Source organism: Phyllostomus discolor, chromosome 14 (genome assembly GCF_004126475.2).
Source record: "Phyllostomus discolor isolate MPI-MPIP mPhyDis1 chromosome 14, mPhyDis1.pri.v3, whole genome shotgun sequence".
NCBI classification, from domain to species: Eukaryota; Metazoa; Chordata; class Mammalia; order Chiroptera; family Phyllostomidae; genus Phyllostomus; species Phyllostomus discolor.
In genome coordinates this window covers 4,860,977-4,885,413 of record NC_040916.2, presented here as the reverse complement: position 1 = coordinate 4,885,413, position 24,437 = coordinate 4,860,977, and the positions used below count along the sequence as shown (strand labels likewise).

At 44.4% G+C, this 24,437-nt stretch overlaps 1 protein-coding gene across 1 annotated transcript; it reads left to right on the top strand.

Moving 5' to 3' along the window:
- The first annotated feature begins 437 nt into the window (after positions 1 to 437).
- Positions 438 to 23,983, top strand: LEMD1 (LEM domain containing 1). The gene is made up of 4 exons (XM_036015743.1): positions 438 to 552; positions 1,361 to 1,486; positions 8,655 to 8,794; positions 23,271 to 23,983. Exons 1-4 carry the CDS (start codon positions 471 to 473, stop codon positions 23,550 to 23,552), a joined length of 630 nt encoding a protein of 209 aa, XP_035871636.1. The 5' UTR covers positions 438 to 470; the 3' UTR covers positions 23,553 to 23,983.
- The last annotated feature ends 454 nt before the right edge of the window (positions 23,984 to 24,437 follow it).

Genomic DNA, 24,437 nt, shown 5'->3' with positions numbered 1-24,437 from the left:
CAAAAGGAGGGCAGGGATAAATAACTTTTATTTAACTCACTAAAGCATCTCTCCCAGCTCTTGTATATTTAATTAACTTTTTATCTCCTCAGAGCTTGAGCCTTACTCAGAGCTCCTAAGCAGTAATAGAAATATGTGTTCATTTGTTCATTTTGTGAAGAGGACTTTTCTTACATTTGTTGAATAGAAAAGTTAGAAATAATTGAACCCCAACATGGGGGAAAGTGACATCCATCCAAAGCTTTGTGTGAAGGCAACTAAACCTGGAACAGACTGTGGCAGAAAGCAGCAAAAAGCGGTGATTCTTTCCTTTATTGTCTTTGCACTTCCCAGACTGGGGAGGTCGGCTTGTACACACTTCCTGGGACTGGTAACGTTTCAATTCTCATTTTTAAGGCTGTCTTGATGAATTCGATGTTTTACTATTTCAGAGATTCCATTATCAGAAACGAGACCAAACTTCTAGCACCATGGTGGACGTGAAGTGTCTGAGTGACGATGAATTACAGCATGAACTTGATAAGCTTGGATTTTCACCTGGTCCCGTACTATGTATGTATGCAGCAGCTGTTAGAGCCAAGACACTTAATAGTTATAAACCACCTCCAAAGACTTAAAATTATTTCTAGTGGAAGAAACATATGTAACAGAAATCATCAAAATATTTTAGAAATGGGAAAATCAGACAAACCGTAAAGAAGGGAAGGGGCGTCTTACAGATTAGTAAGGATGCAGCCAGACGGAAACAGCATCCTCTTCTTCCCCACAGTGAAACCCAGTTACTCTTGATTAAATCACCCTGGGTTGTTTTTCTTTGTTAAAAGATTCATTTATTTTTAGAGAGAGGGAAGGGGGAGAGAGAGAGTGGGGGGGAGAGAAACATTGATATGATGTGAGAAACAACGATTGGCCGCCCCTCACAGGCGCACCTGCAACCGTACCCACAGCCCAGGCACTGCCCTGACCTGGGATCGAACCAGCACCTTTTGCTTTGCGGCAGGATGCCTAACCAACTGAGCCCCCTGGTCAGGGCACCCTCGGTTGTTTTCCATTTCTAGTATGTGCAGTGTGTTAACTGTTTATGGATTTATTGTATGTATTCCCCAGAGATAGAACTACAACTTTGTCAGTCTTGTCCTCAGATGCATCCAGTGCCTGACTCCATGGCTGGCTCGTGGAGGACTCACCTTAAGTGTCTGGGGAAGAGGCAGAGTGGGTTGAGTAGCTGTGGGGCCCACCTCGTAAATACCATCATAGTGTAAGCTACAAGAAGAAAGATCCAAATTGTGAAATACCTTGAACCCATTAATATCTCGTGCTCCAACAGAAGAGCTAATCTATTCTCTACCTTCTTCCTCAGCTTCCACCAGAAAGCTGTATGAAAACAAGTTAATACAGTTGTTGGTCTCACCTCCCTGTGCATCACCACCTGTGAAGAATGAACCTGGAGAGCAGGACGGAGCTCAGGGCTGTGATGACAATAAAGGTACCGTCAGAGGCTGTGCTGCTCGGTAGCAACTTTGCACTTATTAGCACTCGTCCGCCATGACTCATGCCGCTTTAAACGGCGTGCAGGGAGACTTGCGAGATAGCCACATGTCCTGTTTGCATGCAAGGCCTGGAAATAGGCCCTTGGGTTATAAAAGGAATGCTTAACACCACGTGTATATTCATACCAGTGACCCAACTGGGTGGCAAGTCGGGGAAAGGACTGGTCAGTTTGCATGTCTTCTTACTAACCAGAGCCAGGTCTGTGTTTGATTTCTAAAGCCAGGAGTTCCTGCAGGTAATTTCTGGATCTCCTTTGAGGTCTCAACCTCTGTTTTGCCTCAATCAATAAATTCGATATTCTCTTTGAATTAAATGATTTCACATCCATTAAAAAAGGTGAACCAGACTGTACCTCCCTGTGTCCAGTGCCCTCCTGAGTTAAGGGCAGCTGACTACAGCTGCTGTCTCCCAGCTCCCAGGTGGGTGGGGAGCCATGGTTTCTGGGGTCCAAGGGCTTCCCCTTACAGTGGCGTCTAGTTCAGGCTCTTAGGGGGTGGGCTTCAAGAGTCCCACAGTACATTCCAAGCCTCCTTCATTCAGTAAATATTTATTCGGAGTTCTCTATGAGCCGCAGGAAAATTACAGAAAGTACCATTTATTGAAGGCCACCAATGTATTTCCAGCCTAACTTGCATGATCTCATTTAAGCTCTACAGCGCTTAGCTGCAGTTCAGAGAGGCCAAGTGACAGGCCAACATTACAGAGCCAGGACAAGGCCCCAGAAGCTCAGCAACCATTAGAACGTGCCCTGAGAGCAAGGCCCGTCTGTCCTCGTCACCACCGCATGTCCGGCTGCTGGGGGAGGAGCAGGCCCGCAGCAGGAATTCAGTGTATATCGTTGGATGAAAGTGATACAGAACTAAGATTTGAACCCAGATCTGGCTCTCATAATTGTGCTCTTTCTGCCACATACCTTTTAACCTTCCTCACAGTCTCTATTGTGAGGATAAATACATTATATTTTTGACCATGTTTGATCTACAAAAAAAAATGGCAGTTTTATATGTTCCGAATTAATAGTTCCCCTGACAATATCAGTGCCCGGTAAAGTCCCCGCAACGCCTGGCCGGAACGGTAGCGCAGGTGCTGAGAGCTTCCCCCAGAGTCTGGAGCGGCTTGCCTCATAGAGGGAGGGCAGAAAGGTTTGGAGGTGGATCTCACCACCCCTGAGCAGGACAGTTAGCATGGGGGTGCCTGTGGGCAAGGGGCCACCCCAGACCCTTTCTGGGTATGGGGTATGTTCACAGTCCTGTCCCAGACTCGGGGGGCCTCTGTCTCCTGCTCTGGAAAGGACCTGAAGGGACTAGACAAACCCTCTGATGAAATGCTGTGCCAGGCTGGAAGAGCCCAGAGAGGGACGCTGGTGCACTCACTGCTCAGGTCTGCTGAAGACTGCAGGTCAAAGCTGCAAAGTCAAGCGCATGGTCTCAGTCCAAGCTGCCCAGGTTCCCAGCACACAGCCCTCCACACAGCCCCCCACAGCAGTGCATTTACACTAGGGCAAAGAAGAAAATCCTTTGGTTTGTAAGCTTCGCCATTGCTTTACACCATGTCCACATGATGCTAGCCAACCGTGGGCAGTCCAGTCCGAGGTGCAGGCTCTGGTTCAGCCCTGCCCTTGTAATGCATCTCGGTGATGTCAGGGGCCAGTGGTGGATACAAGTAGGAAACCTGCTTCTCCAGGTCAGGTCTGAACCAGGCATTTGAATTTGCTCATTGGAGGAGCTTCATAGCCCCTGGTGCCATTAGAATGGACCGGTGGACGTGGAACTAACAGGCTCCTGTGGAGACTCAACCTAGAGCATTTCACAGAAATGCCTAGTCCTGAGGTTGGGTGGTTGTGGGAGGGGCCAGTCCCAGACCTGAGGCTGGGCATTAGGGCATCCAAACAATGGGTGGGTTTGATTTTTCTCATTTTCGCTCATTGCTTTGGCAGTGGTGGACATTGCTTTAGTGATCTACCCTCTTTTCAACCTTCCCAAATATTTTTGACTCAGGGGGCTCCTTTAAAATTCCCTCCATTAAAAGCTCACTGATGTGCAAGAGCACATGGTTGCTCAAGGTTTATCAAAATCTTCTCCACAGCCTAAAGGCGAAGGCAGAGCAACAACCTTTTCTGCCCTGGCGGTTCTCCTGATTTTAAAGCCTTTTAGCACAGGTCTGGCCTTCCCTCCCTTGGGTGCCTCTTTGGATACAGAAGGAGAAATTCTCCTGCCCTACCCTGACATTCAGAGACGCGCATGGCTCGAAGGGGCAACACTAGACTGCAAACGGCCACCCCGCGGAGCAGCCAGCTCAAGGCTCAGCAGCGGATGGTCTCAGACACCGGCAAATGTGACAGCCTCCATGTCGGGGCCCCTCCCCGTGCTCCCAGGGGAGGCCTAAGCCTGTTCCACAAAGGCCTCCACAGAAATGCTCTTTTCCCTCAGAAGGGCCAAGTGAGTTGTCTGTCTCTCCCAAAAATCTGCCCTGCTGTGGATAGAATTCTCCCCCATGCGTGGTGCTTGTTTCCGTGGCTAGCTCCTGTGTGCTCACGGCCTGTTTTCCTTTTGTTTCCCACGATCCAGAGCTTAATGCCATTGTCATTGTGAAAGGAAATATCACAGTCGCATCAGAAAAAAACAAGGGACCCAAAAAAGTATGTACAATTCTACTGCATGAATACTTTTACACGTATTAACTGTAGGAAATAGCACTTTTCACATGCGTTAAGTAAGGAACTAGCAAGACACTACGTTCTGTGATGGTGGGAAAACCCCAGTTTAAAGCAGAGCCTGGCCAGAAACCCCAGGCTCTGCTTTGTGAGGCGGGTGCTGTGTCCCAGCGCAGGGCCCAGGGCCACGGCCCCTCCCTGAGGCAGAAGCCACCCTGTTCTTCTCTCTGGCTGTCCTGCCCTCTCTGGCCTCTCACCACCTGTCTCGTGCATCCACACAAAGCATTGAGCACAGTTCTAGACCCTCAAGGAGCACACAATAAGTATGAGTTCCTGTCCCCTTCGCTTTCCCAGACGCTGAGATCTGGCCTCTGCCCCACCACCATCATGGAGCCCTCGGCCAAGTGTGTGAGACTAGCAGGTGTGGGGTGATGCCTTACTGATTTAGTGTCCCTGCCCTTCCACTTGCCAGTTGACTCTGGGGAAGTCCCTTAACAGATCTGTACCTTCTCTCACAGCTGAATTAGCGGTAGCTGCCTCTGAGGGTGGGTGTGAAGTGAAAAGTAGGCGAAGCTCCTAGCATAGAACAGGGCACATGATTCGTTCACGTAATACTCTCTAAGGTATCAATGCTAGTGTCTTTTTCTTGATCCCTCTTGATTTAGAGGTATCTGCCTCCTTAGATTTTGGCAGCTCTGCTCTCTAGGTTCTGGACTCTGCTCCCCAGCTGTTTCCATTCTGACTGCCTCTTTTGGGCCCTAAGTGCATGCGATGCCTGAGATCCCTCTCTTCAGCCCTCCTCTTGTCCCACTCTGCGGCACTGCCCTTGGTCGGCGCATCCACTTACCGCTTCTATGCCGTGACCCGCCTATAACCCTCCACACAACCTCCCTCCTGAGCCACAAGCCTACTTCTTGGAAAGCTCCTTCCCTCCTTTCTGCACTCATCCAGCAAACGGTTATTTATAATTATGAGCATTTCACAGGTTGTGTAGACGTATTTATACTTCTCCTGTGGTTATCTGTGGCACCTCACTCAGGATATCCAGGACAACCTGCATCTGCGGCCTCTGTTTATCCTGATGGTTCCACCACCTTCCCACTCTCCAGACTCAAAATCACACCGCTACCTGGGAATGCCCACTCCCCACAGCTCCTTACATGTAAACAGTTGTCAGGTCCTATGGATTTGAACTATAATTTTAAAAAAAATCTATCCCTCCTTTATCTTCCCACTGCTCCTATCCCAGCTTGCACTCACATTAATTTTTGTTGTTGTTTATTTGAACAATTGCAATGCCCTCTTGACTGATCTCTGCCTCCAACCTTTACCAACCCCAGTTCAGATCTACAAGCAAAGATTGACTTGTGTCATTTATTTGCCTGGAAACTTTCAAAACAGGATGCAAACTTACTGCCCGCCATGAAGAGACACCAGTATCTCCTCCAAACCTGTCTCCCTCGATACCTAACCCAGTGAACACTTTCCTTGCTTCTCTACCTTTCACACCTCTTCCTATGCACCTTTGCCTCAGTTAAGGCAAATTCTTTATGCCTGGAATTCTTTATGCCTAGAATTCTTTTTATTTTTTAAAGAAATCCCAAGGATTTTCCCCTTTTTATTGAATTTATTGGGGTCACACTGGTTAACAAAGTCATTGTATGGGTTTCTAGAATGCTTTTTATTCTTTCCACCCCCTCCCATTTATCTTCCTGTTAAAATTCTGTGATCACTTAAGGAATGCCTCAAAAGCCACTTCTGTGCATCCCTTTAAACTTGCATTTTATCTCATTCAGTAGCTTTCACAGGGTTTCGCACATAGTAGGAGCCCGAAGAACACTTTGAAAGACTACCAAACACTTCTAGTGACACATAGGTTAGTTTGCAAATACGGTCTAGTATTTAAAATACTTGCTGAATTTAAATAAATGAAAGAAAACCCCAGGCAAACATTCCTGCAGTAAGCTGTAACTTTAGCTTCTCATCTAAACGTAATTCAAATTTGATGAAGTAATTCTGATATCAAACTTTCTAAAATTCTAAAAATCTTTTAAGTGACACCTCATTTCTACATAAAACTCTTTTGTATAATCCCTGCAAAGACATTTAAAGGAGAAAAAGCATCCCGAGTATTTAAAATGCATCAGGTGGGGCCAATGCCCTTGAGGATCTGCTTTACGTAGACCTGAAATAAAACCACATCAATATTTTGAATTGGCAATAGAATTAAATAGAAAGTTTGCGATGGCATAAAATGTTTTGATCTGAAGGATTTATATGAGCCATTTTGAGTCTCAGAAGAGCCTCAAGACATCTGTTCAATTTTAAATCCGAAAGTAAATGTAAATAAGCATTTAAATTTCCATGTAAAAGGTAGTAGAAAGTGTGTTTATTGAGACGCTCATCTAACACCATAGACTTTAATTACGTAAGAGCGGTGGTCCGCACCTAACAGCTCTCTAAGCACCAAAAGGCAGCACTTGCATTTCTCTGCAGCACCAAGAAGCATGTACTTTCCTCTCATTTTAGGAGGTGTTTAGTGCCATACGCACCACCTGGAGATTGTGTCCATTTCTGGACACTTTTTAGCACTGTCTATGGGGGCGTTATTAAATTATATAGGCAGCCCATTTGATTTGGTGATTAAGACCACTTAGAAAACCAGGTCAGTATTTTTTTTTAATTGGGGATTTTTCTCATCAGACAGACTCTAGACACAGCTTAAGCCCTCGCTGATGGGGCAGGGAGCGAAGCCGATGCGTGTGAGCCAGACCAAATCCTCTGAAGAGGAGAGACGGGATTCAGGGATGGCAGGGGCAGAATAACAATGTTGGGCTGCGTAAGGTGGGGTTTCATGGGACGGCCATGTAATTTATCACCACAAACACAATGCTTTTGAGAATGAAAGGAGACACTAACCAGAAGGGATGCTGGGAAAATAGGAATACAGCAGGGCTGTCCTTGCAAACCAGGGCACGTGGTCATCCTGGGTTTGGGAGTGGTTCACCTGGCACACGGGTCCGAGGAGGGCTGCCGCACCCACCCGACACCTACCCACCGACACCCAGAGGTGTGCCCCTGAGCCCCTGGCGTTCCTGTGCTCTTCCCAGGCGTGACATGCTCTTTCTTGCCAAAATCAACATTCATTCTGTCCTCCCAGGCTGGAACGACCTCTCCTCATCTGGCCACCTAGCCTACATACTCTCCTAGGAGTTTCTCCAAATGTGTTCTGTGTGCCAGGCTCTAGGAATCTGCCTTTTCCATCCATCTTACTCCCACCCTCTGTCAAAGAGCTTTTGCTCTAGGTTTTAACATTTTGATGGTAAGCCTATGTCTTTGAATCCTCTTCACTGAATTCAACGCCAGGCAGGTGGGGGGAGGGGAGTTACTCAGTCCCTGCTGGCTGAACCAAAAGGAGCTTTTGTCCTGTATTGATGGTGATGCTCTCTCTTTTTCTTGTTTCCTATTCTGTACCATCTCCTTTGTCTCTTGGGCATACCTTAATGGAGCCTCTTGAGAGACAATGCTTAGGTCACAGAGAATTGATGGCCTTCCAGGGAAGGGTTGCAACGGAGCTTCCCCCCACCCCCGGGAGTTAACAACCCTTTGTCCAATGCAGGGCATTGTGGTAGAGCTGCTTGCTCCTGTCCCGAAGAAACAGGGACAGTAAAACTGAGCTCAGGAAACACAGGATATGTGTATCAAAAATGCAGACTCTAGAGCCAGACTGCCTGGGTTCAAGTCCAGCTCTGCCACTAACTTGGGCAAGACGCCTGACCTCTGTTTCTTAGCTCCTCATCTATAAATAGGGACAATAACAGTCTCAGCTGCACAGATGTTGTGAAGATTAAATTAAAGTATGTAAAACAGAGTAGTGATGGTGCATAATAGGAGCTAAGTACAAATAAGAACTATTACTATCATTAGTGTTACTATTCTATAAAAAGCATGATCTTTAATTATCTGCAATACAAAGCAACATGCTTAAGTGAAAAATAATATAATGGAAGCTGAATTTTTAGTTTTGAACTCCTAAGTGCTACAGAATGCAATTTCTCAGAGTGCCTACAGATATCCTTATACGATTAAGTATGCAGTTGTAGTTGAAGATTATTCTCTGTGTGTGCCTCGCTTTAACAGAGCAGGCCAAGCACTAAACAAGTCTCTGTGCCCTCCCAGTATATAGGACTCCTTCTTTCTCAATCCGATACTTCAGTCCTTCCTCCCCTGCATCTTTAAACATTTTTAAAAATAACTTCACACTTAGAAAAAGTTGCAAGAAAGAGTACAAAGAATTCCCATATTCCTTTTACTCAGATTATTTAATTGTTGCCTTTCACCACATTTGCTGTGTGTGTGGGTGGGTGTACTGTGTCTTTCTAAGTGACTCGGGGGCCCACTGCAGACATGAAGCCCTCACTTCTCGGGCATGCATTCTTCCCACCCGCAGAAGACGCTTTCCTGCACGTCCACCGAATAACACTGCAAACAAGGAAAGTCATGTCGATTCAACCCAATATTCAGACCCTTTCAGACCTCACCAACTGCCCCGATAATGTCTCTGCTTTCGGGCCCATGATCAGTCCCACAGTACGTGCTGCCTTGGCTGTCAGGGCTCTCCAGTCTCCTTCAGGCCCCAAAAGCTGTATCTCGGCCTCTCCCTGACACCTGAGCCCTCGGCCGTTTTAAAGAGTACATGCTCTTCATTCTGGAGGGTGATTTTTCTGTCTGATTTTTCCTTTTCTTTTTTTAAAGATTTTATGTATGTATGTATGTATCTATGTACTTAGAGAGAGAGGAAGGGACAGAGAAAGAGAAGGAGAGAAACACCAATGTGCTAGAGATACATCGATTGGTTACCTCTCCCATGCCCCCATATGGAGGCCTGGCCCACAACCCAGGCACGTGCCCTGACCAGGAATTGAACTGGTGACCTTTTGGGTTGCAGGCGGGTGCTGCATCCACTGAGCCACACCAGCCAGGGCTGATTTTTCCTTTTGACTACTCATAGAGGCCATGCCGTCTGGGCAGGAAACCCTCAGAAATGGTACCATGCTCTTCTCAGTGCACCACACCGGGGACTGCTATCATCCTGTTCCAGTGCTGGTGACGCTGATCTTGATCACCTGGGCGAGTCGGTGTCTGTCAGGCTTCTCCAGGAAACCATCGTTTTCCCATTTGTAATCAAACAGTGTTTTGTGGGGAAATATTCTGAAATGACACCAGTATAGTATTCCTATCCAAGCCTCATCCATTAGCCCTAGCTCCCGTAGATGACCGCCTGAACAGACCTCCATTACGATGGCCTGCTGAGATGTTCCTGTTTCTGTTGTTCCCTCTGCATTTGTTGGTCGGCAGCCTACTGTGAGGAAGACCTTCCCTTCTACCCATCCCATTCATTCATTCATTCATTCATTTGTTCTTTGTTTTGTTTGTTCTTTCATTCCTTCAGATTAGTACAGACTCACTGATTTTTTAAAATTGAATGAGCTGTATCTGTTGTTTTCATCATTTATTTTAATACTCAAATTGTCCCAGATTTTGTCAGTGTGAGCCCCTTCAGTATGAATACTGTGTCCTTTTCATACTTCCTCATCATTCCTTGAGCATTTCCTAAATGTCTGGCCCAAAAAGATGTTTCAGACCCACCCTGTGCTTTTTCTGCCCCAGGAGGCTTCGTTCCTTTTAATGCAGGATGGTGTTTAGAAACCAAGATCTAGCTCTGCCTGGTGGGGCTCAGTGGATTGAGTGCTGGTCTGCAAATGGAAAGGTTGCTGGTTTAATTCCCAGCCAGGGCATGTGCCTGGGTTGTAGGCCAGGTCCTCCATTGGGGGTGTTTGAGAGGCAACCAACTGATATATCTCTTGCACATCAATGTTTCTCTCCCTCTCTCTCTCCCTCCCTTCCCCTCTCTCTATAAAGAAATAAATAAAAGCTTAAAAAAACAAACAAACCCAAGATCTTGGCCTTCAGTGAGCTCATTGCTACTGAGAGTCATTGCTTCTAGGGCCTCTTGGGGAACAGAGCTGGAAAACACACATGTGTGTTTATGAACATACACACATGCGCATCTATAACTATTTATATATATATATGTAAATTTAAAAAACATGAGTTCATTTTGATCTTCAATTTCAACCCAACATTTCAGTGTTCTTCCTAACCTTTTCCCTTTCTATGTTTGTATGTCACTTTTTTTTTTCCAGAGAAAAAGGGAAAGAGGAAGGGAGGGAGAAAGAGGGGGAAAGAAACATCAATGTACGAGAAAAACATTGATTGGTTGCTTCTTGAGTGTGCCCTGACTGGGACCAAACCCACAACACAGGCATGTACCCTGGCTGGGAATCAAACCGGTGACTTTTGGCTTTGCAGAATAACGCCCAACCAAGTGAGCCACACCAGTCAGGGCTGTAAGTCACTTTTGTGACAGTAAGAAACCTGGCTTCCATTATCCTCAATATATTTACATGTTGCTCAACTTTCTAACTTCCTCCCTGTAATGATCTCCCAATCATAACAGCCACCTCCTGCTCTGCATAGCCCTCATCCCCACCTCCTCCACCACTGGGCTGTGGCCCTGCCATCATGGTCTCTCCTGTCACAGGGCACACTGAAGCCTCCATGTCGTCCTCTCCCCTGCCACTGCCACTCTTCAACCACCAGAACCCCAAAATACACAGCCCCTCCCACTCCATTTCTTTGGCCTCCAGGCATTCTGACCCCTCACTCATGTCCCCTCTGCCCCACTTCTTGAGCAGACACACTTGCATCCCAGGGAAAGACAAGGAAGGAAACCAAAGCTTCATGTCTCTATTTACTTCCAATTCTGAGGTTGTTTCAATGTCTGTGTGCCAAAAATTTAATAGGATTTTTACTCTTATGTCTCAATTGCTGTTGCTGCTAAGATACCTTGTAGGCCTATAATTAGCATGTGCAAGGCCTGCCCCAAACGCTGCAGGCAGAAGACCCAATGTGCCACGGGAATATATATTAATGGACTACCTCAAGTGTGGCTTGAGATCCATGCAGAGGTTTTAGGACACCTTGTGTTAAACATCTCTGTAATAGTTTCTTAATTAATCAAAAACATCCGTACTCCCAATAGTAGTTGTATATTCCAGTTGGGTCAAGGTGAAGACTAAATTACATGTTCTATAACTACGTAATAAGCCCTTAGTTCTTACCTTTGACACATGAGAATGGGAGCTAAGTATCATATTTACAAAAAGTGCAATGTATCATTCTTCCTGAAAAAATACTGACCTCCTGGTAGATATGCTAATAACCAATGTGTCTGTGTCTTACTGACTGCATGCTGATTCATTCTGTGTAATAGAACCCCGTCTTTGAAATACAAGAGCATCAGGAAGAGTTAGTGAAACCAAACTCTGATTAAATGATTCTAAGATGATAATAAAGGTATACATTTATTTTCATAAAACTGAATTATGATCAATGGTGTTCTCTTTCAGTAAGAAAAATATGCATTTGTTTAGAAAACTCAGCTTTCCTTTTCTTTTCATCTCAGAATATAACCAAATTGACTAGCTATCTTCTAATTTGCATTATGGGTATAGATATATGTATCCATTTTAAGGAGAAGAGTCTCCCATTTACCTTACCTATGAGACCCTGAGTTATTTTAGTCTGTTGGGATTTATCGGGGCTTCATTAGTACCAGGCACTATTTATCACAATGCATGAGTCCAGGCATGATTTATTACAATTATTGATCACAGAATTTCCTATCTAAAAGGCTTCTTGGAGGAGGCTCTCTGGTGCATCTTACAGATGGAGAAATAGGCAGAGAGGGGATGTGACTTGCCTAAGACCCTGCAGTTAGAAGAAAAATTAGTCATGGAATTCCAGTCTCCTAGTTGCCATTCTATTGCCCTGCTGTTACATCAAGCTGCCAAAGAAGGAGGAAAACAACCAGGCACCTGAGTGGTGAAATAGCTCCCCCCGGTGTCTCTTTGCATGGCTTCCTAGGCCAGCAGGACATCTCTCCACCTTTGGAAGCAAAAGCTTATTCTGGGGACTGCTTTGCAATGACAGTCCGTCTGAGGTCTTTTCCGATGGCCCTTCCGTCCGTGTGCAGAAGCCCTGGTACAGAAATCAGCACAGTTAAAATGGGCCAACGGAGAGGCATACGGGTGCCTGGAATTTGCCCCATTAGAGGAAAATTCGCACCTGAAAACCTTTTTTGATAGTTTATTATGATATATGCATCTACGAAGGTATAAGGAATTATGTAATAAGCAGTTGGATTCTCACCCTAGAAACTGAAACTTGAATCATCACTAGTTCAGCTGAAGACCCCAGAGCGTTCCTCCTGCTCCCGTCTCCCTTCCTTCACTTCCCCCGCGGAAACCGCTGTCCTGAATTTTCCACTGATTACTCTTTTTCTTTTCTTTACAGTATCCACAAACTTTAGTTTCTCATGTTTTGGATTATGTTTAAATGATATCATAGTGTAAGTATTCCTCTGTAACGTCCCTTTAGCATTCCCCGTTATGTTATGAGCTCCACCCAGCATGTGTAGCTCTCCTTCATTCGCTTTCACTGCTGTATAATTCCCGTCAAAGCGCCTTCATCCACTCCTTATTTGTGGGACATTTGGATTGTGGCCAAGTGTTCCTAACACAAGCAATGCTGCTACAAACACTGTGGCACGTAGCCCAGTGTGTATAATTTGTGCCACACTTCTTTAAGGTCCAGTGAATACACCTAGAAGTGGAACTGCTGACTTGAAGGATGTGTATGCACCTCTTCAGCTTAAGTCCTCGAGATCACGCTAAACTGCTCTACTGAGCAGCTGCACCACTTTCCATCCCTACCAGCAATATAGTCGCTGCACAGTTCCAGGCCTTCTTCAAAACTTAGTCTTCCCAGATTTCATTTTTGTCAGTGTAGGGGTTGTAAGGTGGTATTTCATTATGACTGTAATCTGTATTACTCTTATGCTAAAATAGCTGGCCATCTTCTCACATGTTTGTTGGTTATTTATATTTTACTGTCTGTGAAATGTCCATGTTTTTTGCCCATTTTTCTATTAGGTTGTTTATCTTTTTCTTGTTAATTTATAGCAGCTCTTTATGTATTTTGGATACTAATCCTTTGTCAACCATAAGTGTACTACAGATCTCCTAGTAGCTGGACTTGTCTGTTTTTCCCCCAGAATTCACAGCACAATGAGAGTAAGATACAGAGATTTCCACGTAACACCTGCCCCTCAGCACCACGTGCACAGCCTCCCCCATTAAAACAGCTCCCGCCAGTGGGCTTGTCTTTTCCCATTTTTCTATGTATATTTTTTCTTAAGATTTTATTTATTTATTTTTGGAGAGAGGGAAAGGGAAGGAGAAAGCGAGGGAGAGGCACATCAGTGTGTGGTTGCCTCTCGCATACTTCCTGCTGGGGACCTGGCCTGCAACCCAGGCATGTGCCCTGACTGGGAATCAAACCCGTAACCCTTTGGTTCACAGGCCCATGCTCAATCTACTGAGCTACACCAGCAGGGCTCTATTTGTCTCTTGAAAATGTAATTTTAAAACTCTTTTGAATGTATAGCAAGTTTCCAACAAAGAATTCCGATATGGCCTTTACTCAGATTTACCAATTGTTAACATTTTACCACATTTGTTTTATAATTTTATCTATTTATTCATTTTTCTTTAACTAAATTATGACATAATGATCTTTTGCTCTCTCCCAAAACTTCAGTATATAGTTCTTTAGTCTAAAGACATAAGGATATTCATACTACAATGATGAGAATCAAAGTTTTTTGAGGTTAAATTCACATAACAAAATGCACTATTTTCAAGTGCACTATTCAGTGGCATATAGGACATTCATAATGGTACCACTATCTAGTTTCAAACGTTCTCATCACCCCCAAAATAAAACTCAGTACCCATTAAGCAGTTACTCCACAACCCCCCACCCCCCAGCAACCACTAATCTGTTTTCTGGTTCAATGGATTTTTTCTTCTGTATATATTTTACTGTATCATTCAATATGTGATGTTTTGTGGCTTTTTTTAATGTAGCATAAGATTTTTATTTTTAAAAAGATTTTATTTATTTTTAGAGAGAGGGGAAGGGAGGGAGAGAAACATTGATCACTTGCCTCTCATACCAACCCCAACCAGGAACCAAAGCCAGAACCCAGGCATGTGCCCTGACCTGGAATCAAACAGGTGACCTTTTGATTTGTGGGATGATGCCCAACCAACTGAGCCACACCAGTCAGGGCATAGCATAAGGTTTTCAAGTTTCATCCATGCCATAGTGTGTGTGTGTATCGGCATATCACCTCTTCTTATGACTGAGTAATATCCCATTATATGGATATTTCATAATTTATATATGCATTAATCCTCCATGGACATTTGGATTATTTCCACCTCTTGGCTCCTGCGAACAGTGGTGCCATGGACACTCATGCATGTGTAAGTATTTGAGCGCCTGTTTCCAGTTATTTTGGGTGTATACCTAAGGGTGGAATTTGGGGCCAAGTGGTAACTCTATGTTTAACTTTTTTGGTAATAGAAAAACTGCTTTGCACAGTGACTGCTCCCTGTTACACCCCCACCACCGAGGTATGGAGATGCCAGGGTGCATGAGACAAAAAGGAGACCCAGGTCACTCACTGTGTGCCCTCTCCTCGGGTCCCGAGGTCCCTAGCCCACCTGCTTTCCTCCACCTTTCAGAGTCTTCTTATGCTTGCTTTACACATAGCGCCCGGGGTTTTGGGCCACATTCAACAGGAGAAATTTGGAGACGTGTATGTGTCTCATCTTGTTCCTGACACCATTTTGAGTGGTCTCTCCTTTCTCTTCTGATCCACAATGTTAGCGCTCATCATTCACCAAATTTCCATGGGAATTTAACAGTGTAGGCAGGATTTGTTTTAATCAGGCATGGTAATGTTTGCCAGTGGGCGTGCGGTTCTCCCAGGGTCACAAGGAAAGCATTTCAGAAGACCCATGTGTAAGCGATTGTGGTGTGGTAAGATTTATTTGTGGCACCAGATGCGAAATCAGAGGAGGTCCCCTAGATTTCCAAGGTCTCATCTCTGTCTGGCCCACCAAGGAAAAAGTCCAATCTTGTCTTCAGCAAGGCCAAAACAGAAGCCGGTGTCCAGAGTTTCTGCATCATATTAAGCGTAGTCCTTCGGAGCCTGCGAGTGGGCCCAGGGGGCTGCTAGACCGGCAGGGTTGCTGCAGAGAGCATGGGTGATTGGGGCGAGTGCACGTTATTGGCAGAGAAAGGGAGCACGTCGTTAGTTGGGATTTTATTATCTGGGGTTTGAGAGGGACCAGGAGCTTTTTCACAATAACCACTCAATTTCCCACGTTTTCCAGGGCTTGTGCTGGGTCCACCTAACCAACCCATTTCTCCCCAGGTTAGACTGACGCGCCTCTGTGGTCGCCGCCTTGGCTCCTATTGAGCATGCGCTTGCCTCCTCTTTATCTGTTATCCCTTCCGCCAGCGATCTGCTGGGGCAGACTGGTGTTTCCCTGGGGAGTGTGTGAAGCTGCAGCTTCCTGGTGAAGCGGGCAGGCTTGTGCTCCCCAGCTGGCTATGCTTAATAATGTCTGATCCCTTTGCTCCCTTCCTTTATTAAAATCTAGCTACCTACTCTACAGTAAGTTTATAGACACATAGACAAAGGCCTTTCAAAAAGTTTATTACCTGCAGTTTCCAAGAAGATAGGGCACATCACGCCCTGCAGGGCCCCATGGGGAAGTCGCAGGGCCAGTCAGGAGGCAAGAGTGAGGGGGGAGCATGGGCACAAGGCTTCCTTGTGGTTTTTGCAGGAAGGAATGGGTGAGGCGAAGTAAGCATTTCAGCATTGGCTAGTTTGACTGATTTCAGCAGCGTCTGGGCTATTGGAATGGACTCCAGTTGTTCAATATCTGGCCTTGGGCTGATGCAGGGCAAGGAAAATGTCGGCTTGGTGAGAGTTAGATAAAGGAGAAGGCTGGAGGGGTTGTTTGGCTTGCCTATGAAAGGCTCGGTCACAGGCAAGTCTTTCCTGTCTCCAGGAGTTGCCTAACCTTCAGAGAGGCGGTCGCTCCATGGTTAGCAAGGCCCCAAGGTGTCAGAGCATCATAAAATACAGAAAATGGAAACCGCAATTGATACGATGGGTCTCTGTCCTGATCAACTCGTCCAGCTGTGCTCACAAGAGAACGTCTCCGTTACCATAGCAACACCTCTCACCTTGCTGTTTTAAGATGGTGTCTTTATTTTTTACTTATCCCTTTATTCTTCCAAATAAATTTTAGAACAAGCTTATCAAATTCCATGAAAAATTCAGATTACAATTGAGATTGCAATTTTGTTGACTTAACAAGTTAATTTTGTAAAAGCTGAATCTTTGTTGAGTCTTCCTGCTCATGAACATGCTACGTCTTTGCGTTTATTGAAATTTTCTTTGAAGTCTTTCAGGAAGATTTTATTATTTTTTCAATAAAGGTCATGCTCATCTTTTGTTAGCTTTATTACTAGGTAGGTTTTTAATTTTTGTTGCAAAATTGTTTGGAGATAGTATCTTTTAATAATATGTTTTAAATGGTTTATTGCCGATATATAGAAATGCAGTTGACTTGTGCCAATAACTTTTGTCTTATAGGAATGAAGTCTTCACAATTATAATAATTTTTCTGCAGATTCTTTTTAGTGTAATTTGTATGACTTTAATTTCTTTTTGTTTAGCTATGCTGGATAACACCTTTTTATTACAGTATTAAAAGAGTGATTATAGTAGGAATATTTCCCTTGGTTCTGACTTTAAAGAAAATGCTTTGAACATTTTACCTTCGAGTGCATTTGGTGCAGGTGCTGGAAGACACCTGCTATCAAGTGAAGGAAGTTCGTGTTCTATTTGGTTTGCTAGATTTTTTTAAGCAGAAATGGAGATGATCATAAAGTTTTTAATCTTTTTTGTTAATGTTGTGCAGATTATTTTAAAAGGCTTTTAATTCAAAATCATTACTTAGATGAAAAGAACACAATGTTTCTGAGGTTATTGTAAGATCTTTTATTGACTTAATCGGTTGTAGTCAATAAAGGGATTTTTGTTTGCTTTTGCCTGTACGGAAGTAATAGCTGCCAGTTTGTCAGGCCAGTTGTAAAAATGTCCACTGCCTCGTATAGGCCTTTTTTAAACTAAAATTACATTAGTGCAGTAGAGTGATTGAAAAAGGTGACACATTTCAGTCCAGAGAGAATTTCAACCCCAGCCCGAGTGTCAGGGCCCCTGACTCTCCAAACTCCAACAGTTAGAAGTCCCCGAAGAACAAGAAGAAGGAGGGGTGGGGGGCCTGCGCACTCAGCACCCCTTCTTGGATTGCCTGTGAGTGTAGGTGCTAGCCTACGACATTTCAGGCCTGGTTTGGGTCTCCATTGTAAAAGACACATCTTGTGGAAATGCAAGCAAACTTGTGTTCTTTATGGGCAAATACTAATTATTTTAGTCAAAGTAGATCATTTTTCAAAAACCAAATACATTTTTTGATGAGTAATGATTTAATGAAAGTACAAAATTAGCATCGTTCTTTCTGGCTCTGAATATTAGTCCAATGTCTTATAGTCAACTATAACACAGCGTGACACCGTCTCCTGCACCGCCCACTCTCAGATTCAGCATGGTGTATGTAAAGCTAGGCAGGCAGTAAGAATTAGCACAAAATAGTCTACTTGGGAAAATCTTGTTTAAAAAAAAACCACACTTTATTTATCTCTAGACAGAGAGGAAGGGTGGAGAAAGAGAGGGAGAGAAAGATCAATGTGTGGTTGCTTCTCACACATCCCACATGAGGGACCTGGCCTGCAACCCAGGCACGCATTGTAACTAGGGATTGAACCGGCAACCCTTTGATTTGCAAGCCAGTGCTCAGTCCACTGAACCACACTAGCCAGGGCTGGAAAAATCTTAAAAAACCAATTCATCTGAAATATTCAAGAAGAGAATTGATAGCTATAAGTGTAACACATTTGTAACATGATTTGATAATTTATCAATTAATAAAAACATTTTTAGAAATAGTTGACATATTTTCAGTGATGAGTTCTCCCAGTAGAAATATTACAAAACACAAAAACATAGGCATTGGAGCCAGGATATCCAGGCTTAAATTATAGTTATACCTTGCCCTGCCAGGTGGCTTAGTTGGTTAGAGCACCATCTTGATGCGCCAAGGTTTCAGGTTTGATCCCTGGTCAGGGCACATACAAGAATCAGCCAGTGAGTGCATAAATAAGTGGGTTAACAAACTGACACTTTTTTGTGTCTATCTCGCTCTCCTTTCATCTCTCTCTCTAAAATCAACTTAGAAAATTATAGCTATGCCTTTCACTGATTATGTATCTGGAGCAAATACTTTAGCTCTGTGAGCCTCGGTTTCCTCATTTGTAAAATGGTGGCTATAATGGTCAGCTCTTAGCATTGTCACAAATATTAAATGAATTGAGGCGTGCTGAATGCCCAAGATAATAGACATTCACACCGTGGTATTGCTAGTTCCTTTCTTGTAAAGCAGCGCTATCATTCCGCGGCCGGGCTTGACTCCTGGCTCCACTATCTTAAAACCTGTGTGATCACGGGCAAGCTACTTAAACTCTCCATGTCTCAGTTTTCTCATCTATAAATGGGCCATATTTCTCATAAAATGGGCATAATAAAAGCTCCTTACAGGGTGGTATTGAGGCTTAAATGGCTTTACTCATGTAAAAGGCTTAAAGCAGTGCTTGATACACAGGAAATCCATATATACATGTGAGCTAGTATTGTAACGAGCCCCATCACTTACTATATTGGCATATCTCAGAATTATTACATTAATAACTGCAGCTCTAATCAATACTGTGTGGATGGGTGTGCTTTTCTGACCTGAATGCAGCGAGGTGGGTGGAGAAGCAGAGGAGGCCATACATTACCCACTCTTGGCTGTGAATGCTTTGCCCCAACCGCCGTCTTTGCAGAGTCCAGCTCTGGGCGCAGGGAGAAAGGAGGAAAGATATGGTTACACTTCCCCTCGGCCCCACCTACCATCCTGAAGTCACGGCTTTCCCCAGCACTAACGTTCTCACGTTCCATCACAAGTGGTGTTTATAGTGAAAACAATACTATCGCAGCATTAAAGGAATGTTCTAAAAATGAAAAAAATAAATCACCTCCAAACATGCCACCTCACACAAGAGCTGATTTTATTTTTTACTTCCCTCCAGTTTTTGTTTATGTGCATATACTGTGTAGATTCACACTGCTGCCAACGCTGTGTGCACACAATCCTATACCCCACTGCATTTATCATTCACCAATGTCCCTGTCCCTGTCATATAGTCTTATAATTATTGTATTTATTGATGTCTGCACAGTCAAGTTGATAGGCCAGAATTACTCTTTTTTTTGACAATTAAATTGCTCACCTTTTACATATTGTAGAGCTCTGCATTTGAGTGATAGTGAAGGAAGTAAATTATAAAAGAAAAGAAAATGGAAAATCTAAACCTCCCTATGACAGAAGAAGAGAGAGAAGAGGGTGTATTGGATTGTCTAAGAGCTGTGAAATCCTATTATTTGATTTTGCAATAGGCTTCTACCCCAAATGCTTTATTTAACATATCTATTTTAAGATTTTATTTATTTTTTAGAGAGAAAGGGAGGGAGAAAGAGAGGGAGAGAAACATCTATGTGTGGTTACCTCTCAAGCGCCCCCAACTGGGTAACCTGGGCCACAGCCCAAGCATGTGCCCTAACTGGGAATCGAACCTGTGACCTTTTGGTTGGCAGGCCAGTGCTCAATCCACTGAGCCACATCAGCCAGGGTGAGCATATCTATTTTAATTTTAAGAGAATTAAAAAGAAGTTGCATGTGATGGGTATGTGGGGGTTCATTATACTATTGTCTACTTTTGTATGTTTGAATTTTTTTGTAGTTAAAAAAAAAGAAAAGAAAAAATGTGCTTATAAAAAATTTTCCAACACCTTTGGAAATAGTCTGACGTGTCTCTTGGTGAGCAGACTACCACTAGCCCCCGTGGCACCTTGGTGAGAGCTTTTAAAGTCCCTTTTCCTCAAGAGCCTTTGCTTTGTTGTGGGTTTTGCACAACTTCACACCATCTCCAGAGGCCATGCTTGAGTATCACTAAACCACTGCTGAGAACATCTTCTTTAAGAGGGTGGAGCAGGGAGTAGAGCGGGAACAGTGGAGACCACAGCTGCTTCATTGTCTGGTGGCTTTACTGGGAAGGGATGACCAGCAGTAAACCATAGCACAGCGGGCTGTGTCCCCTCACCCACCTTAGGCTAAGACTGTGGAACCTGGCAACACAATGTGCCCTGGGGGTGATGTTCCAGACTCACTAGGGCTCTGTGCTCTGTCAGAGTGTCCTGACAACACAGTGGCTGAGGCCAAGGCTGTCCTTTCTCCTGGTAACTCTGTGACTCATACGAGTGTCCAAGTGTCCCCATCCCACCCTCCTTCATGCCCTAGTCCTGTCTATCTCAGCATTGCTGTCAGAACAGCTCCTTCTGACTGTCCCCCTGGTTCTGTTCTGTCCTGGTGTCGGTCAGTCCTGTCTTGTGGAAGTCCCCAGTTCCCAATTCCCCGGTCTGTAGCCTCCGGAATTGTGAGGCCTCTGGCAGCGTGGTTGGTGTCATAGGCTCCTCTCGTGCTCAGGGGTCTCTGGGAAGGGCTATAGGCACCAACTTACCGACCCTATGTGGTTGATATTATAGCTTGATTAAAGAGAAATAAAGTAAAGAATGTTTTGGTTAGGGCTGAAGAATTATAGACCAGACAACTGACCTAAGTGGATGAGAGGAATACAGAAGACTTCTTGCAGGAGGGAAGTGATATTTACAGACCAAAGAGTGGGGAGGAGTCTGGTGTGGTGGCTCCAGGACAGAGCTCCACTGACAATGCTGTGTGACCTTAGGCTGGCTACTGAAGCTTTCTGTGCCCCCAGACTCAGCATATCCAAACGGGAGCGGTGACAGTGCCTCCCAGAGGAGGCTAGGGGGGTCTAGGAGGCCTCAGGGAGTGAATGGGTTAATGGGCCAGGCTCTCAGTAAATGGTGATCACAGCACCATCTGACACCGCATCTGCACATCCCTGGCCACTGCAGACACGTGAGGGTGTGAGGGCCTGAATATTAAGTATCAATAGACGATAAAGGAAAACCAGACAAGTGAGGAAAAATGGCAACATGAAATTAATAGTAATTATTATTATCACAATCATTATTACTAAGTGCTTTCATTAAGTGTTTACTATATATCAGCAAGTGTTTTAATAATTTTGCATAGATTAAGCCATTTAATCTTTATGACTTTGTTTCATAGAGAGGAAACAAAGGCAAAGGGAGCTATGTGTTTGTACTTTACTGGAAAAAAACAACAGATAAATTTTGGGAAAAAGAAAAGATGACTGACAGTCCCTGGTTCTGTTCCTCGTACAGAACATTTTCATTCTCCTAAATTATTTTCTAGTCCTTGTTCACAGCCAACTTGGTATTTAAAATAACTTCAGTCTTTGTATAAAAATGATGCATGCTCACAAAAAAAGCTCCAAGTAATAAAAGTACAAATAAGACAGCAAAATAGAAAGATGATATTTAAACCCAAAATGCTGCTCCTGTCACGTGGCCCCTGTCACTGGTGTGTCTTTTGTTCACGTGTGAGTCACCCAAGTAAAATGTTACTCCACGGAAACGGGAGAACGGGAGGTTTTTGCTCATACTGACTAAAGGCAAACTCGAAGTTCATATTATCAAGTACTAAACCATTTGAGGTGCCAAAAACTTTCTTAGTCTTCAGATCATACAATTTTTTTCTAGAACAAAAATTAAATTCCTTTGTACAAGACATTAGAAACTGTACTGTGAGACCTCTTTTTGATAATTTGATAAGTATTGTTTTCTTGGTAAATAAATTCTTCTTGATATTTTGTTTGTTCATTAGAGATCCAAGGCTTCCACCGCTAAAGCAAAAGCCCAAGATACCGACGGTCTGAGTCCTAAGTGTTCTGAGAAAGTCAGGTAATACTTTTCTTAGCATCTGAGGAGAACAGATGGACTTATGTAACTTCTAAAAGAATTGTTATTCAGATTTTTGTGAAAGGTTTGAGTCTAAAAAATCTGCTGAAAAAGAAGATTCATAATATCTCATTTTATTTAAAAATTTTAAAAGAATTTATGTGTTTATTTTTTAGAGAGAAGAAAAGAGAGGGAGAGAGAAGGAGAGAAACATATATCAGTTGCCTCCCGAGTGCCCTCAACTGGGGATGCTGCCCACAACCCAGGCATGTGCCTTGACCGGGAATCAAACCAGCAACCCCTTGGTTTGCAGGAGGATGCCCACCCCACTGAGCCACACCAGTCAGGGCAATATCTCATTTTAAAAGTAAAGGGGCCTTACAAAAATCTCTAGTTGACCACATAGGTTTAGAGGCCGGAGAAGTCGAGGGGAATCCAAAAGTCACAATGAACTGAGACCAGAACCCAAGTTTCTTGATTTGTAGACATTTATTCTTTGTGTCTTGGAAAATGGGGAAAGAAGGAGGAAAAAAGAGTAGGTCGTTGAAATAAAAGCTCAAGACTGGCCATTTTATTAGTCAGAAAGTAAAGCTTTCTGGAAAGTTCCCTAACTTTTGAATAAACTTCGACCCATTTCCAGGATTAAACTAGTGGGAAAATGAGACTCTCTCTAAAAGACTTCAGAGAGTACCCTCTTTCTCTTTTAAATACAAAATAAGCACTTTTCGAAAGCACCTCCCATCTTCACCCTGCAGGTCTGTGCGTAGACCTGTGAGGAAAGGAAGGACAGGGCCTGTGTGCTGGAGTCCCCCGCCAGGCTCTCACAGACCCCAGGAGAGACCGGGTCCGTAAGCCCCTGAGTCAGGCCTTGGGCCGCCACTGAAAGACACTACACGTGTCTTTCACATGTGATGGTGATGGTGATAAATGCTTGGTGGGACTGTTGGAGACCTCACATCCTCGCCATACCCTGTCAACATCATTGTTAAAATTAGCCTGGGTTTCCCTTGATAGAGCCCGGGGAGGGCCGCTCCCTTGAGCCCAGAGGCCACACAGTTTCAGGGGGTGCTTAGGTCCACCCACTCATGTTTTCACAGGGGGGCCTCCAGAGCCCCAGACTCCAGACCCAAAGGACGGAGTGACGCTGAAGAGAAAGACTGCCGCGCAATAAACTGTAGTGTTGGCGGCAGGGACCTAGAAAAGTTTCCAGTGGGCGTGAAGCTGGCCGCGTTTGTCATCTTCGTCATTGTGATATTTGTCTACATAACTGTGGAAAAGAAGCCACTCTTGGGTTAAGCGCTATGGGAGCAGAGCAATGATGGCTCCGAGCCCGCCTGCTTCGAGAAGAACGAGAAGAACGGGACTGCGCTGGAGGGGGAGGGCCAGCCCCACAGCCGGGCAGTCTCCGGTGCACCCGTGACTCTCGCGGACCCAGGCTCAGCCAGGTGCAAGGGACCACCACGGGGAGAGCCGGGGTGCTCGTGTCAAAGAGCTGGGTTACAGGGAATTCTGTGAGGCATGCCGACCATTAAAGGTGCTTCTGCATGGGAGCGAGCTTCGGAAAAGGAAGCTGTGCCAGCTTTCTCCTTTTTAGTGATGGTAACAAGGCAGCAATCACATGTTATTCATTCTTCAAATTGTATAGTCATCTATGGGAAAGGCCGCAACACGTAATTAACAACGAAATAAGTATGTCTGACTTGGCAAACAAAAGAAAAGATCCAAAATCATCCAAAAACAATTTAGAAAATGATAGCCTTTTCCCCATTGAAACTACCGAGGTCTGACACAGTCGGGTCCCGTTGAGGGAAGTCCCCTCAGCCGCCGGGATTAGAGCTGCGCAGGCGCCTGGCTCCTCTGCAGGTGGGCTCCTTGACCTCGGATGAGTTAGTTGTGTTTTCCCAGCTTCGGTTTCAAGTTCTGAAAACAGAGACAGACTAGACCTCTTAGGCTGATGAAGATTTGAAGAAATAATGCATACAAAGTCAGTGCAGCCCACACCGGACTGGCAGTGAGCCGCCAGTACAAGCTCAATACGTGCTTAAGTGATGTATGCTTTGGCACAGTCTTTTTATCCCTGGGAGGAACTACTTCTAGATAAAGAGAATGTTTAAGTGCAAAGAATTTGTAGCATAGTCAAAATATGGAACCAGCCCAATTATCGAACAACAGAAGAGTAGT

Excerpts from the sequence above, each read along its gene's own strand:
- LEMD1 (XM_036015743.1), top strand. The coding sequence starts at position 471 with ATGGTGGACGTGAAGTGTCTGAGTGACGATGAATTACAGCATGAACTT. Across the intron at positions 1,487-8,654 it reads GGGCTGTGATGACAATAAAG|AAGACGCTTTCCTGCACGTC; the intron begins GTACCGTCAGAG and ends TCCCACCCGCAG. Across the intron at positions 8,795-23,270 it reads GGCCCATGATCAGTCCCACA|AGCCCGGGGAGGGCCGCTCC; the intron begins GTACGTGCTGCC and ends TTCCCTTGATAG.